This window comes from Rhineura floridana, chromosome 3, assembly GCF_030035675.1.
Source record: "Rhineura floridana isolate rRhiFlo1 chromosome 3, rRhiFlo1.hap2, whole genome shotgun sequence".
NCBI lineage: Eukaryota > Metazoa > Chordata > Lepidosauria > Squamata > Rhineuridae > Rhineura > Rhineura floridana.
The window spans coordinates 10,355,819-10,372,074 of NC_084482.1; the positions used below are offsets into that span (position 1 = coordinate 10,355,819).

Sequence of the window (16,256 nt, forward strand, 5' to 3'; positions counted from 1 at the left end):
TTATTTTCTGCCTCCAGGCAGCAGCACACAATGAAATGGTATGTTTGTGCATGGCTGTCTCCCTTGCCCTGATTCAACAGCCTTTTCTCCCTACTTCCCAAGTCTCTTAGCCAACAGCAGCTATGTGGAAAGGCGATGGGTACTTAATGCCTAGAAAGGTCTTTGCTGCAATACAGCATCACAAATCTAATCAATATCCTGCTTACAGAAGTAGGTGCTGTCCTAAGTCAGTAGCAGGGAAAACAGATTTCCTTTTTTTGGGGGGGGGAGAACAGGAAAGAAGAACCATCACTAATTTCCCTACTCCCAAACCCTATTGCCAGGTCTCACCTAGAACCACATGAATATTTTTCAAAAGACTATATACAGACAAGGCTAACAGCCACTGGCACAGGGGTTAGGTCAAAGGCATCTAGATTCTACAGGATCAAGAAGGGGCTCACAGCCAAAACAACAAACCACTTTAATTAATAAAAAAGAAAGAGCATATGAAAAATCATTTCTTAAAAAAGATTCTGGTTCAAATTGGCACTGAATCATGAAGGTCTCATAATCAGCAGTCAGGAAGCACCTGCAGAGGGAAAAAAGATGAGCATTAGGAAAGGGAAGATACAACACAGGGCTCTACCAATCTTTCCCTTAAGTGAGCCAGACATTCCATCTCATGCTCTTCTATAGAAAAGAGCAGGCCCACTTGCAGGTGAGCTGTTCAATGTCTTGATCAGGCCCAGGGAAAAATCCACTTTGTGGCCACAGCAACCAAGAAAAGCTTCTACCCTCCACCTCAGCAGTGGATGTGCACTGGTGCATCCCTACAAGGAAAGGCACCACAGCATGTTCCCAGAGCCCATGGTCAGTGCCAGACACTGGCAGAGGTTCATTAACTGAAGAAATGGAGTCCTTCTTGGTCAAATTAACCAAGATCCCCAAGAAGCTGGAGCCTGCCCTGTATGAACCTTCTTTCCCAACCCAGAGCCAGCAGGGTCCTGGATCAACACTGGCCCCACAAACTCACCAGCTCAGCGATCAGTGGTTGTGCGCAGATCTGTGGTTAGCGGATCATGCTGGATCGTCTGATGCAACATGAGGGCGAGCAGCCCAGCACGGTTGGTCATGGCCATACGGACATTTCGCTCCTGCTCAAACAGCTCATCTAGCTTGTACCACTGCCAAAGGATTAAGATGAAAGTAATCACACCCACCCATAGCCAAAGGATTTCCATCAGCTGCAACTCCTCCTGAAATCAACCAGCCTATTTCATATGCAACATGACAGGTCCTTTGCTGTTCACCCACCCCAGCCAAATTTGAGTTCCTGGTTCATACCACGCGCACTCGCTCTAGGTCCACTTCAGCCCGGCGTAGTTTCTCCCAGCAGTAGTGTCTGTTGCATTTGCGCTTGGGCACACGGCAGAATTCCCCAGTGAGCTCAAACACATCTTTTACCATGGGGCAGCCACATACCTCATCTGCTGACACCTAGGGAAAAGTCACAGTCAAGACTGAGATTGAAGCCAGAGTTCTCTGTGTGTACTCTGGCTAAAAAAAAATAATATTCTGCACCAAGATAATCAAAATGCAGCACAACAAAAGGGCAATTCTACAATCTGTAAAAATTATGCACATGTGTTCATTTTGTATATGTCATTCTGGCTTCACTAGTCAGAGGGAAGTGGGAAGATGTCATGCAGGACAATGAAGTCCTTTCCCCTCTGGAAATCTTATTTAGCTATGCTCCTGGACTGTGATACTTCAGCAAGCATTCCCCACAAGCTTTCAAGTGTATCCTTGCGGTCATATTGGCTAGAAACTTGCTTTTATTCTTAAAATGATAGCCATTTTAAGATAGCCATGATAGTTCAGTGTCACATGCCATGCTTTTTCTGTGCTCTTACCAAAGCACACAGCCCTCGATGAGTAGTATATCATATTCCAAATAATGGCCATTCCCCTCATAGATCTGAAAGATAGCCTGTCCTAGCCTCTTCCTAAACTAGAGTGCGGCAGGACCTCAAGGGAATGCCATTCTATTTCTTACCTTAGGATCACGGGAATGCTCTGGGCACAGGACCTGCAAGCGTTTGCAGTAGGTCTTGCTTTGTGGGTTGTAGACATCACAGAAAAGACGGGTTGCCCTGAAGAAAGAACACACGTAGGCAAGGGAAAAAGTCACGGCATTGTCCTCAGTGAACTGGATGAGTAAGAAATGGATTTAAATTTAAAATGTCAGTTAAACTTAAAACATTAAAGAAGAGCCAGTTCTGGTTAAATGCTAGGAAAGTGAGGTTACTTGCTTGTAAGCAGTGCTGGACAGATCAAGCTGACTCGTATAGTCAGACCACTGGTCCATCTAACTTAGTACTTGCTAACTGGCAACAGCTCTCCAGGGTTTCAGACAGGAGTCAATGACAGCAATGCTACCCAAGATCGTTTCAACTGGAGATACTGGGTGGAATTGTGGACTTCCTAGATTCAGAACTGGGAAGGGTAGAGCACATGCTTTGCAAGTTAAATAAGTACTGCCATGTTTCTCTAACTGAGAAGATCAGAGTTACCTAATCAGGCATGCCGGCAGTTGAGAGTTCCCTTTCCCATATACAGACATTCTGAGGTGAGGGAGGATTCCCTCCATAAGCCTCACTCCCACTCTGTTTTCCAGAAGATCCCATCCAGTGCAATGTCAAGTAGCCCAGAACACAGCTCCACCTCGATAACACCCAGAGGTCAACAATGGGCCAAGCTGCTTAGGAAGACTGTGAAAATGAAGATTTTGCAGGCTTTCAAAACAAGATTATGGCCCAAGATTACGGCCCAATTCAGAAAAAGGTAGTCTGAACTGTACCACTTCAGACTACGGGCAGGGGTTCACATGGCCACAAAAAGTTTTCATATAAATTCCCCAGACGTAAGCTTAACACTAGACAGCAGGGAGGATTCTAGCCTAGCTTTCTTCCCAACATTTAGTTTTCCACATGAAGCAGTTTTAACATTTTCTGTAAGAAGGAGCATTCATGTAAGCCCACCTGAAGTATGAAATTGTACAGCCCATAGATGTTTACCACCGTTGTTCCCTCCTGCGTACCTGCTAATAGCAGGAGTAAAAAGGGTGAGTATCAATTTCTCAAAGTTACTGAATAGACCAAAGGCACTCCCACTCACGTGGCATCTAAGACCAACATCAAATTCAGGACTGTATATTCCAAGCAGCCTGCACTAATACCAACCAGCCTCTAATTTTTTTAACCATTTATAGTCATCTTTCTCTGCCTCCCTCACTTTTCCTTTCCCCTTCCCCGCTTTCCTCCAAAAACCCTCTCAAAAATAGTAGAAGTGGTGATGCAGCTTGTACCACCAGCATTGCTACATTAGGATTTATGTCTGGGAGTAGAAAGCCACACTCACACAGCCCCCATGGAAAGTACAGTACAGGAGAACACAGGCTGACAGATTTGGAAAGGGCTACTAGATTGCTTCACAGCCTGTTGTTCATCAGGGTAACTATGGAACAAAGGAGCAGATTTGCAAGACAGACGTCACCAGTGCAAGGAGCCCTAGTGACTAAGGTTTGATAAATATCTCCCAGCAGCAAGGAGCTCAAGGACTGAGATATCTTACCCTTCAATGCGTGTTGGATACATAGACCCAAAGGATGTCTGGCTCTCGTACTGCAGGAGAGAAGACAAGAAAAGAAGAGCCATGAAGTCTCAGCAGAACAAAAGCATTATCAACACCATCAAGTGAAATAACTATCGTCCCCCTAAGTTCAACGAGCTGTTCACAGATGTAGTCGTATGCCTCGTTCCACCCCCTTATTCTTCCAAAATTCTAGAAAGAGGGGTGAGGAACTGGATTTGGCTAGTGAGTTACATCTAAACCTCCCCCAACCCCTACAGGCCACTTTGACAGATGGCCAGGGCCACTATAGAAAAGAGTAGGCTTCCTGTCTCCAACTACAGAAGTTGAGCGTCTAGTTTCTATGGCACATGCAGGTAGATATCAAAAGACCTATCCCCACATATTTATTCAACACATTGGATAAAAATATTTATGGTAATCATAGCATCATGTGACACTCAGTTCCAAAATCATCAACTATGCAGGCTATAGGTTAAGCATGACTGATGTCAAGCTACAGTGAATGACGTCTTGCATTTCAACAACACCCTTCATTCAGAAATGCTTTTCAAGCCAAAGGGGGTAGTGTGTGGGAAGAAGAGTCAGCTCTTGAAAACTTGCATTATTTATTCAGCTTCCAGAATTCAACATTCTTTGTGCAGAATTTACATTCTTTTTGTAGTGCAGTCCTGTGTACAGCTGTAAAGGCTTTGACGAGCAAGTCAGGAAGTTGCTCCACAATCCAGCAGAAGATGCTGTTCAGCTGAGACTTGCATTCCACAACCTGGAGTTACCTATCATTTCTGTAGCACCTTGCCATCTTCATCCACACTCATGCCAGTTTGGAGGCATGCCAGAAACATTCCTGTTTCAGAGGCTGAGCAGCAGCAACTCACTCAAGACGACTCTGAAAGCCTACCCTATGTTCAAACATAGCAGCTGAAATCCAACACCAAGGTCACCCACAGCACAGAGAAGGCAAGAATACCTTGGCGTAGCATCGCTCCATGTGGCGCAGGGCCACCTTAGGGTTGATGGGGTGTCCGCAGGAGACACAGAATATCTGCAAGTCTGTGTCATCGCTGTCTCCTTCGCTGGTCTGAGACAGAGAATAGAGGAAAGGAGGTATCAGGATGTAGTAGCCAGATTTTTAAGGCAAGCAGCATCTCATCCCTGCAACACCAAGAGGGTAGGGCAAGCCTGCAGAGCTTACAGCCCGCCAAGCCCACACACACGAACAGGGCCTGCCAATGCTTGACAATCCCACCACCAGTTTTTGCAGTTCCAGGTAGGCTACAGTACCAGGAGGTTTATTAAGCATTTGGTAGGCCACAAGAGGATGATTGACAGACTGTGTTGGATGAGTAGATCACAAGCTGTATGGGCTTGGGGAACATTTCACTCCAAACACCACTTCTCAGGCTGCACTGAACAATCCTGGCTAGAAGTCAGCCTGGAGGGAGAGTTGTAAAGGTTTCCCTTTGCCTCTCTCTCTCCACGATGCATCCTTTGCCATGTCAGCAAGGAATCCCACTTGGCCCAGCCCACTTTTCTCACCCCTCTTGGAGAGGGAGAAGGGCTTAAGCATTGCACACAACACTGTATGGACACATGGAAAGCTCCAGTCATCATTCACAATGTAACAGTGCCATGTACAGGGCCAGCAGAATATAGCCTACTTGCTGAGATAGGATTATTCAGGGTCCACACCTGTGGTAGAGTTCCTGTAGGCTGACACTAACATAGTTTTAGGAACTCCCAAGTGTTTGCTTACTTAATAAATAAAGGGAAGGGTGCCCTGCTACTTGCCCAAGAAAGCCCTAAGAACAGTTCTAACATGACCTGTCACTGTTATAAAAGAGAACTATATCATTGCTTTGTTTTCTTGCCATAACTCCTAATGGAGATTATAACTTCTTTGTCATACCAAGGACGATTTAAGCAAGCTTTAGCATCAACTGAAATCAGCAAATGATGCCAAGCTAAACACTGTCAGGCAAAAGCAAGCTGGATCAGCTGAATAGGTTATAGCTTATTTATGATAAAGGATTTATACCCTACACTTTTCAAAATATTCCTAGAGCAGTTTAAGCCAATATCATCTTCTTGATTCATTTTGTTCATCAGAAATAAATTGCTGTGGACTAGAGGATCAGGTTTACATATTGCCATGCAGACAATGAATAAGTCACAAGTAAAACATACCCATGAGATTATGGATGCAAGCCCTCTGCTTAATCTGGGAACTGACCCATGCTATTAACAGTCAAAGAACTCTGTGAATTTACATCCAAATTATGAAATAAAACACACAGGGACACAGAAAGATCCCTTAAACAGTGTCAGAACATTGGGTACATCAAGCTCAGTAATGTCTATGCTGATGAAGCAGCTGTCCAGGGTTTCAGACCAGACACACTCCCAGTCCCACCTGAAGATGCCAGGGAAAGAACCTGGGACCTTATGCATACACAGCAGATGGTCTACTGAACAATGGCCCTTCCCAAGTGTATACAACTGGGTGGATTAGACTAGAGCCCTTTTGCAATCCAAGCTCCCGTGTTCTCTCTTGAACGTTAGGAACCTGCTGTTCACAACCAATCAGAAGAGGACGCAGGAGGCCTGGCCCACCAGCAGCACTTTCCCAGCACCTCTTCATCTTCCTTGATGGCTTGCTGCTTGGCCCGGACAATGACAGCTTCCAATTCATGGAATTTGCGCTCCATTTCCTGTAGCTTGAGGCGGGCCTGCTGCTGCTCCCGCCGTATCCGCTCCAACAGCTTCTTGCCGTGCTCTTCTGCCACACATGGGCTTTGCTGCCATTGCTGGATGCGCTGGGGGAGGATCTCATAGATGCGGCTGTGAGTGGAGAGAGACAGCATGCATGTGCACAACTGGAAACTGGCCAATACACTAATATCAGGGTACATCAAACAACAGGCAGCGTCACACAGCACAATGAACGCCTTTGCCACACGAGATCCTGCAACAGCTGATGTCTGAAGGGGCTGGTACGGTGTTACCTTTTCCTTAATAAAGGTACTGCTTACAAGAGTTGGCTGCTTGTAAGGGAACAAAAAAGATAGCATGCAGAGCCCAAAATAGCCTTCCCTTGCACTGGGACAATGTAAGTAAGGAGAAAATGGAGAATCTTCAGATCATAATCATATAGGACTCTCACAACCTCTAACTCAGACTGATCTACTTGCTCCCTTGTTTGGGCCATTACGGGATTCACTATACCTGCTACTGTATAATGGCATTCATCTTCAAAAGTGTCCTTTAAGTTACATCAGAATTACTCCTTTTGTGCAGCTGAAGAATTGAGGCTGAGAGATGGTTAAATGACCAAAGGCCAATGAATGTGTCCATATTTTTGCAGCCCCAAAATCAGCACTCTGGCCCACCACACCAGCTCCATGAAACATACCCATTTGTCACCCAGCTTATTCTGGAAAACAGAGACAAAGCTGATCGGAAAATAAATAGAAAGTAGGGGAGAGGTGGTAACAAGGAGGGTTCACCACTTACTTTGCTGCCAGCTTCATGCCACATTCATCAGAACAGTACTTGGAGTTGGCCCGGGCAGCCTGGATGCAGCCAGGGCCAAGACATTGGTGTAATGAGGATGGGTCTTTGGCATCCACCCGTTCAGCATGCTTTGACCTGTCCCGGTGCTTTTGCTTCTGCTTGTGACGCTTGTATTTCTCCTCCTTCTGCAGGGCAAGAACCACAGCAGACACTAGTTAGAATCAGCACACATGACGGCAGAAGAGACATTAGTTTTTACTCAGGGTCTTCACATGAAGGAAATCCTACTTACTGTCCCTATTTTCTCCTTCTATGATAAAGCCAGTTTGCTCACAGGGCCAATGGTAGATTTTTCCAGCACTGACACTCAGGCAACAGTGAATGGCCAGCTGCCCATTGCCTCCACTCCTTCTGTTACCACCTCCACCACCCTAAGATCCCCTCTGGCAAATATAGGAGGAAGATCGACAAATTAATTCCTATTGTGTGATCTAATTCTTCCTTTAAAGAACATGGGTTCCCCACCTACCCACCCATCCACATGATCCTCACCGCAACCCTGTGAGGAAGATTAGGCTGAGAGAAAGTGACTGCCCCAAGGGTATCCAGTCAGCTTCATAGCTCTGTCTCTCTGTTCCTCAACGAGTGCTATCAGCCACTATACCACCCTGGTTTTGTCACCATCATCATCTAATAAAAGCCATTAACAACATAAGCAATTGCTGAAATGGGTTACTAGACCAGTTACCAGTTTCTTGTATTACTTGTATAACTGCCTGTTATCTATGTGCTTAATATTCTGTTACAACAACAATGCAATAACTCTTGTCTTTCATATATCATTTTGTATCTCCATTCAATCTATTATTGAATACTTTCATAATAAACAAATGTAAATGTACTGCCTTCAAGTCGATTCCGACTTATGGGAGACCCAATGAATAGGGTGTTCATGGTAAGCGGTATTCAGAGGGGGTATACCATTGCCTTCCTCTGAGGCTGAGAGGCAGTGACTGGCTCAAGGTCACCCAGTGAGCTTCATGGCTGTGTGGGGAATCGAACCCTGGTCTCCCAGGTCACAGTCCAACACCTTAACCACTACACCACACTGGCTCTAAATATATAATAATTCAAGACTGTAGCTCAGTGGTAGAGCACATGCTTTGCATGCAATAGGTCCAAGGTTCAATTCCTGGCATCTCCAGTTAAAAGGATCAGGTAGCAGGTGATAGGAAAGGTTTTTTTTTCTGCCTAAGACCTTGGGATATTCACTGCCTGTCAGAGTAGACCACCCAACCTGGTGCCCTCCAGATGTTTTGAACTGTAACTCACAACAGCCCTGGTTACTGACCATGCTGAGTGGTAATGATGGGAGTTGTAGTCCAACAACATCTGGCGGGCACCTGGTTGGGGAAAGCTAGAGTACATAATGCTGGGCTAGATGGATCAATGGTCTGAGCTTGTTTAAGGCAAGCTGCTATAGTTGAATAATAGATCTGCCACAGTGTGCTTTTTTCTTCTCTAGGCGATTCACAGAATCAGAATAGTAGAGTTGGAAAGGACCAATAAGGTCATTGAGTCCAACCCCCTGCTCAATGCAGGAATCCAAATTAAAGCATACCCGACAGGTGGCTCAATCTCTAGACCACCTTTTGTTTAGAATCAACTGTTGATGGTGTTGGAATGTATGAGGTTCAACTCCAACTTGGTGGGTTGAGGCTGCATGGGGTTAATAAGGGTAGCTAGAGAGCTAGACCTCTTGCTGGTTGAGGCTATACCTATCCCTTTGATCCTCTGCCGTCTCTTCCCTTCCTGCTAGACTGATGAGCAACAGGATGTTTGGTCCCAGTTCCTTCCCGCCTCTCTCTGTGTTCTTTTTCTCTCAAGAGGGGAGCAGACATCTTCTCTTTGTCTCTCCTCTCAGCCAGGATGAGGGCGAGTACTGGGACCAGTGCTCGTTGCTCCAGCATAGCTAGTTAGCTAAATATACAACTCTTTCCTATCAAGCACGTACTTCCAGAATAAAGTAGTTGTTTCTTATTTTAAAGCTTAAAGTCTCTGTCTAACTAATTTGCAGGGAAGGTAGAATCTTAGCAAAGATTCAAACACACGCACTAAGCTTGCACTACGCAACTCTGCTATGCAGGTTCTGGGCACCAGCTATGCAAATGGAGATTTGAGCAATTAAAGGAGCTATTGTGTTTGAATCAAGGAAGCTATTAGAGACCTTCAGAGTTTTAGTCAGTGAAGAGTTGAGGCTTTTACTTCAGGATGGCCAGCATGACGGAGGAGCAGCTAGGTCTCCAGAGACTGGAACCCGGAGGATGGAAGCTGTGGGAATTTCGCATGCTAAAACATCTGAAGCAACAGAAGCTGTTAGAAGTGATTACAGGATAGGAACCAGGAGAAGGTGCTTCTCGGGAGGAACAAAGAGTTTGGACTGAGAAAGACGAGAAAGTACAAGACCTCATCACTAAATGCATAAGTGACTCTCAGATTCCACTGATCATAACTTGTAAAAATGCCAGACAGATGTGATCTGCGCTGGAATCGAGCCTTCAGCCCAGAGGCCAGGCACATCTGATTGCAATGTTAAGAAGTCTTATTAATTTGCAAATGAGGGATGATTTTTTTTGAGGAACATCTTACAAAATTCATGGTGCTAGCCAAGGGATAGAGGAAGCAGGAACAGAGCTACATGAACCAGTTAAAATAGCTTTATTTCTGGACTCTCTTCCAAAATATATGGAGACTTTTGTACTTATAATGCAACAACAGAACAAAACTCTAAACGAGATTATTTCAGAAGTGAGAGAGCAGTTCTCTCAGAAAGCAGCTAGGAAAAAGGACAGCTCTCCTCTTTCCTAAGTAAAGAAGCTAGCAAAGAAGCTGCTGGACAGGCAGTCAAATGCAGATTTCGGGAACAAAGAGAATCCAAAGGTGTGAAAGCCAAGCATTGCTATCTATGCAATTCAGAAAAACACCTTAAAGACCAATGTGACAAGAAAGGGAAGCCCGAAAGAAATAAAGAATTTAAAGGGACAGAAAAGAAAAGTGCAAAGGGCTTTCAAGTAACTCATGCTGAAAAATGTTACAATGAAAATAAATTCTATATTGATTCAGGGGCAAGCGCTCATTTAATAAATGAAAAAAGTATGTTTGAGAAATTAACCCCACGTGGAGGATCAGTCAAGATGGCAGATTCGAGGGGGGTGCCCATAAAAGTGCAAGGGGATGCTAAGCTGTTTTGCCAGACTCCAAGCAGCACTGAGGAAATTTATCTCAAGAATGCGCTCTGGACCCCAGGAATCTCAAACAACTTAGTGTCTGTTAGTGAAGCAACAAATAATGGATGCAAAGCGCTATTTGAACAAGATTCTTGCATAATTTCTAGAGATGGTGAAATTTTATGCACAGCTACCAAGAGAAAAGGCATGTATGAAGTGGATCAGGAAAGTCCACAAGCTAATGTTGTGAAAGAATGCTGTAACAAGTCTTGTTTACATTTATGGCATTGGAGATTAGGGCATAGAGACATTGCAAAGATAAATACCCTTCAAAATAATAATTTAGTAAGAGGCATGAAAGTTGAACCCTGCCAAGAAAAAGGGAGATGTACTTGCTGTGTTATGTGATATGTGGCAATGGTGACCACTAAATTTCAGAGAAAACCACAGATTCTACATTCTGATAATGGGGGAGAGTACATGTCACATGCTACCCAGCAGTTTCTGCTTGAAAATGGGATTGAGCATCAAAGCACTGTACCCCACAACCCAGAGCAGAACAGAGTCTCGGAGAGAAAATTCAGAACCCTAATTGAGATGGTGAGATCCATGCTGGAAGATGCCAATCTCCCACAGAAACATTGGGGAGAGGCAGTGTATACTGCCACCTATCTACAAAATCGTTTGCCAACAAAGGTGAATGGTAACAAGACTCCATTCGAATTATGGTATGGGCGCATACCCAGTTTGGCTCATATAAAGGTGTTTGGATCAAAAGCATATGGTCACATTCCACACCAGAAGAGAACCAAACTGGACAACACTACAAAGGAAGGAATCTTCGTTGGATATTCTTCAAAACAAAAGGGATACAGAATCCTAAATCCCAAAACAGAAAGGATTGAAATCCAAAGAGCTGTCTACTTTGATGAAGGTCATGGTGCATTCCAACCAGAAGGGGCACCATTCCAAGACCACAACAGTGAAGAAGATGAAGTAGAAATACCATACAGCACTACAGATTACAGCAACATACCAGCACTGGAGGACAGTGAGGAATCAGAGCAAGAAGGGGAACCTGCACAGCCAGAAGGGGCAGCAGAGAGTCCTGTACCAAGACGCTCTAACTGCACCAACAGAGGTGTACCTCCACTGAAACTGCCCTACCTGGCGAGAGCTGATGAACCTCCAGAGCCTGAGACCTGGAAAGATATTGAAGCCTTACCCAAAGCTGGAGGTGGAGGCAGGCAGCCAAGGAAGAGCTGGAAGCTCTACACAAGAACAAAACCTGGACACTTACCAAGCTTCCTCAAGGAAGGAAAGCTGTAGTTTGCAAGTGGGTATTCAAGAAAAAGCCAGATGCTGAAGGGAACATTGAGAGATACAAGGCAAGACTAGTGGCCAAAGGATACTCTCAAAAGTATGGACAAGACTACTATGAAACCTTTGCTCCTGTAGTCAAACATACAACAATCAGAACTCTCCTAAGTGTTGCTGCTAACAAGAAAATGCAGGTGGAACACATGGATATAAAAACAGTGTTCTTGCATGGGGAAATAGAAGATGAAATCTACATGCAACAACCACCAGGCTTTGAAATACCAGGAAAAGAAACCCTAGTATGCAAACTGCAAAAGAGCATCTATGGACTGAAACCAGCTGCAAGAGCATGGAATGACAAACTGAACCAAATGCTCTTTAAACAAGGCTATAAAAGAGGCAAAGCAGACCAATGCCTGTATAGCAGATTCAAGAACAACAAATGGACTTATATTTTGATTTATGTAGATGATTTACTATTGGCTTATGAGACTCCACAAGACAAGCAAGAGTTATTAAATAATCTAAGCAAGGAAGTTAAAGTGAAATGTCTAGGCGACATCACATACTACCTTGGAATACAAATTGAAAGAGAGGACGATGGATCCTTTCTTCTAAACCAAAAACAAAAGATTCAAGACCTACTTGAGAGTCTAGGACTGAAGGATGCACATCCAGCACCTACACCAATGGAAGTAGGATACTTGAAACCAGACCAGAACAATCAACCCTGGGAAGACAACGAAAGGTACAGACAAGCTATAGGGAGACTCCTGTACATCAGCACAATAACCAGACCAAATGTGGCGGTAGCAGTGGGATACCTTTGCAGAAAAAACAGCTTGCCAAACAAGAAAGACTGGGAAGCAGTCAAGAGAGTGGCAAGATATCCGAAAGGCACTGCAAACTTAAAACTAAAGCTATCAGCTACTCGAGATCCTAACCTTCTAGGATATGCTGATGCTGACTGGGCTGGAGACACCAAAGATCGCAAGTCAACCAGTGGAAACTTGTTCTACTATGGGCAGTCACTTATCTGCTGGACAAGTCGAAAGCAAGAGACTGCAGCACATTCATCTACTGAGGCTGAGTACGTATCCGCTGATGATGCAAGGAAATGCTGTGGCTACGCAAGCTTCTGGGAGACTTGGGCATATCTGAACCATATCTGAATCAGAATACTTGAGGACAATCAAGCCTGCATAAGACACGCAGAATCAGAAGGGCAACGTTCTTGCATGAAGCACATTGATGTGAAGTTCCACTACCTCAAGGACATAAGGGGGAAAGGACTTCTAGAGATGGCCTACTGTCCAACAGAAGAGATGACAGCTGATGTCATCTGACCAAACCACTGGGCAAAGTCCAACACCAGAAACCACGAGGCAAGATGCACCTTGTAGAATAAACCAAGTTCTTGTTGAGAAGGGGTGTTGGAATGTATGAGGTTCAACTCCAACTTGGTGGGTTGAGGCTGCATGGGGGTTAATAAGGGTAGCTAGAGAGCTAGACCTCTTGCTGGTTGAGGCTATCCCTATCCCTTTGATCCTCTGCCGTCTCTCCCCTTCCTGCTAGACTGATAAGCAAAGGAATGTTGATCCCAGTTTCTTCCCACCTTTCTCAGTGTTCTCTTTCTCTCGAGAGGGGAGCAGACATCTTCTCTTTGTCTCTCCTCTCAACCAGGATGAAGGCAAGTACTGGGACCAGTGCTCGTTGCTCCAGCATAGCTAGTTAGCTAGATATAGAACTCTTTCCTATCAAGCATGTACTTCCAGAATAAAGTAGTTGTTTCTTATTTTAAAACTTAAAGTCTCTGTCTGACTAATTTGCAGGAAAGGTAGAATCTTAGCAAAGACTCAAACGCACACACACTAAGCTTGGTCAATACTCTCCATTCCGCAGTGCTATGCAACTCTGCTACGCATCTCAATAGAGAAATTCCGATAGATGGTTTGGTTCTGCAGATTTAGTGGCATCTGGCTGACTGCAGGTGGAAGCCAGAATGCCGGACTACACAGACCTTGATCTGCTCCCTTGAGGAAATGTTTGTGTGCTAATGGCAGCTGACTTGGACTGCCTTGCCCAGTTCAAAATAATGAGAAAGAGAGGACCAATCACTTCTTTCACACATCTTAAACATTATTTAGGTACGGCAATAGGAGATGGTTGGGTCAGGTAAGGAGAAGTGGAAGGCAGTTCAGGACGGTCACCTTTTCTAGGCCATCCCTCAGCCATCATGATCCAGGTAGCCATGCCAATCTGACTTCCTCCCTTGTGCTGCTGTTACTGAACGCCAGATCAGTGTGCAATAAATCAGCCACAATTTGATAACGAATGAGGCAGTCAGCCAGTCATGCATCACAGAGACCTAGGCAGATAATTTGAGTGGGCCAGATCTGTCCTAGCTCTCCCATATAGGTTAGAGAGCCAAGGTGGGTAGGAGTCACTGTCATTTACAAAGCTTCCATTTCTCCTGCCAGGAAGCCAATGTTTTTTGGTGCCAGATCAGAGAGTATGTATGTGGTGTTGGGCCACAGAATCAGAAACGGGATCCCATTGATGTCCCTCATGTTGGAAGTGGGGCAAGAGCAACTCCTGTTTGGGTTCTTTTGTTTGTATTCCAGAAGGAAGATATTAGGGTCCTCCAGCTGGCTAGCCTTGCCTACCTTTACCTGCACTGTTCTCTACCTAGCTTCCTTCCATTGTAAACTGATATGCTCAGGGAAGCTGACCTGCCCCTCCTTCCTATGTCTTCTTTTTTGACTATCCAAGGAGAGAGGAAACATCTCTGTCTTTGCTCGCTCTCTCTTGGGCCATGAGGGCAATACCCAAGTCTGGGCACTGTGCCTCCAACTTAGTTAGTTAGAACTAGGTATGCCTTTCCTATCTACCATGTATTTCTATAAATAAAGTAGCTTTTCTTATTTTACTAAGTCTTAAGTCTCAGTGATCTAAATGCAGGGTAAAAGCCTCCTACTTAGGTAAATACACACATTGGCACACACACAGCTCAGACATTGAGTATCTCTGCATATTTCCATAACAAAGGGTTATGGCGGCCCACTAAGCTAAATTAAACTGCAAGTTGTGCCTGAAAGAGAAAAAGATTAAGTACTGTGTGTGATTTACAAAAGAGATCAAAAGGAGACACCTCACTGCCCCACAGCCTCCCTAGCTGAGGTGGGGGAGGGGACTTCTAATATTCACACAGAGGCTGCCATATAAGGGCTGGCTCGGGACTTCACAGCCTCCATGGCAAATTTTGGGCTGTCTCAAGACATCGTTAGTCCAACCCATGTTGTTGGACACATCCTTGATTTGGTTTTTGCTATTGAGCATGCAGGTTTTGAGACCTTAGTAGGAAGTGTTCAACTTAGGCCTTAGTCATGGATGGACTGGAATACCTGGACAAGACACTTGAGGGAGTACAGCCCATTATGTGCTCCTTCGACCTTTCCCTTCCTTGGCTTGAAATAGCTGGAAGGGATTGGCAAGATGGGTCCAGGGAGTGGTTAATGCCTCTGTGCAAGAATAGATTGTCCCAGCCATCTTGGAAATAGTAATGGCGCACCTCTAGAGGCCCTTCCCTGGACCCCAAGGTTGTTGATAATTCCCACACAATTGCTAACATCCACATTTTGGGCAAGGTGCACAAGATGGTTGTGGTCATACAACTTCAGACATACTTGGATGAAGCAGATTATCTCAATCCATTTCAGTTCAGGTCTGGTTTTGGTTGATGATCTGCTCTCGGACAGAGATGGGGCAAATGTGACCCTGTTGGTCTCCTCAGTCTCTCATTAGCTTTTGATATCATTGACTTCAGTTTCCTTCTGGAGTGGCTCTGTAGGTTGGGGGCAGCAGTTCCACTCCTACCTGCAAGGCTGTTTTTACAAAGTAGCACTGGATGATTTTTGCTCAGTCCCACAACAGTTACACTGTGGAGTCCTGCAAGGTTCCATTCGGTCCTCAATGCTATTTAACATCTATATGAAGCTGCTGGGTGTGGTCATCAGGAGGTTTGGAGCTCAGTGCCATCAATATGCCAATGGCACCCATCATTGCCATTAGAACCAGATATAGCTGTTTCTGTGCTGAACCAATGCCTAGAGGCTGTGATGGGCTGTGGGCTGACTGAGTGCCAATAAATTGAAACTGAATCCTAGCAAGACAGAATCACTTTTGGTGGGCTGTTCTCATGTCCAGGAATTGGCTGTTTGGCTTGTTCTGGATAGAGCTGCAATGTCCCTGAAGGAATAGGTTCATAGTCTGAGGTGCTCCTAGATCCATCCTTATCACGAGAGGATCAGGTGGCATCAGTGGCAAGGAGTGCCCACAACAAGATACGGCTGGTTTGATAGCTACAGCCACTTCTAGATTGGGATAGCCTGGACCCAGTTTTGCATGCTCTGGTAACCTCACATCTTGATTATGTAATGCACTTTATGTAGGATTACCCTGGAAGACTGTTCAGAAACCGTGGCTAGTGCAAAACACTGCTGCTATAGTTTTAATGAGTGCTCCAATGAGAAGCCACATTACATCTATTTTGAAGGATGGCTA

The 16,256-nt window shown here is 44.9% G+C and overlaps 1 protein-coding gene across 5 annotated transcripts in view; it reads right to left on the bottom strand.

Moving 5' to 3' along the window:
* Positions 1 to 444: 444 nt before the first annotated feature.
* Positions 445 to 16,256, bottom strand: part of CXXC1 (CXXC finger protein 1) — a 35,502-nt gene continuing 19,690 nt past the window's right edge. For all 5 annotated transcript variants that reach the window (XM_061614386.1, XM_061614388.1, XM_061614385.1 and 2 more), the window contains 8 exons: positions 7,147 to 7,331; positions 6,267 to 6,474; positions 4,604 to 4,714; positions 3,616 to 3,665; positions 2,039 to 2,135; positions 1,327 to 1,479; positions 1,016 to 1,166; positions 445 to 571 (listed from right to left, as the gene is read on the bottom strand). In XM_061614386.1, coding sequence (XP_061470370.1) covers positions 1,020 to 1,166; positions 1,327 to 1,479; positions 2,039 to 2,135; positions 3,616 to 3,665; positions 4,604 to 4,714; positions 6,267 to 6,474; positions 7,147 to 7,331 — 951 coding nt within the window. In that variant the 3' untranslated portion in view covers positions 445 to 571; positions 1,016 to 1,019. The remainder of the gene's footprint in view (positions 572 to 1,015; positions 1,167 to 1,326; positions 1,480 to 2,038; positions 2,136 to 3,615; positions 3,666 to 4,603; positions 4,715 to 6,266; positions 6,475 to 7,146; positions 7,332 to 16,256) is intronic.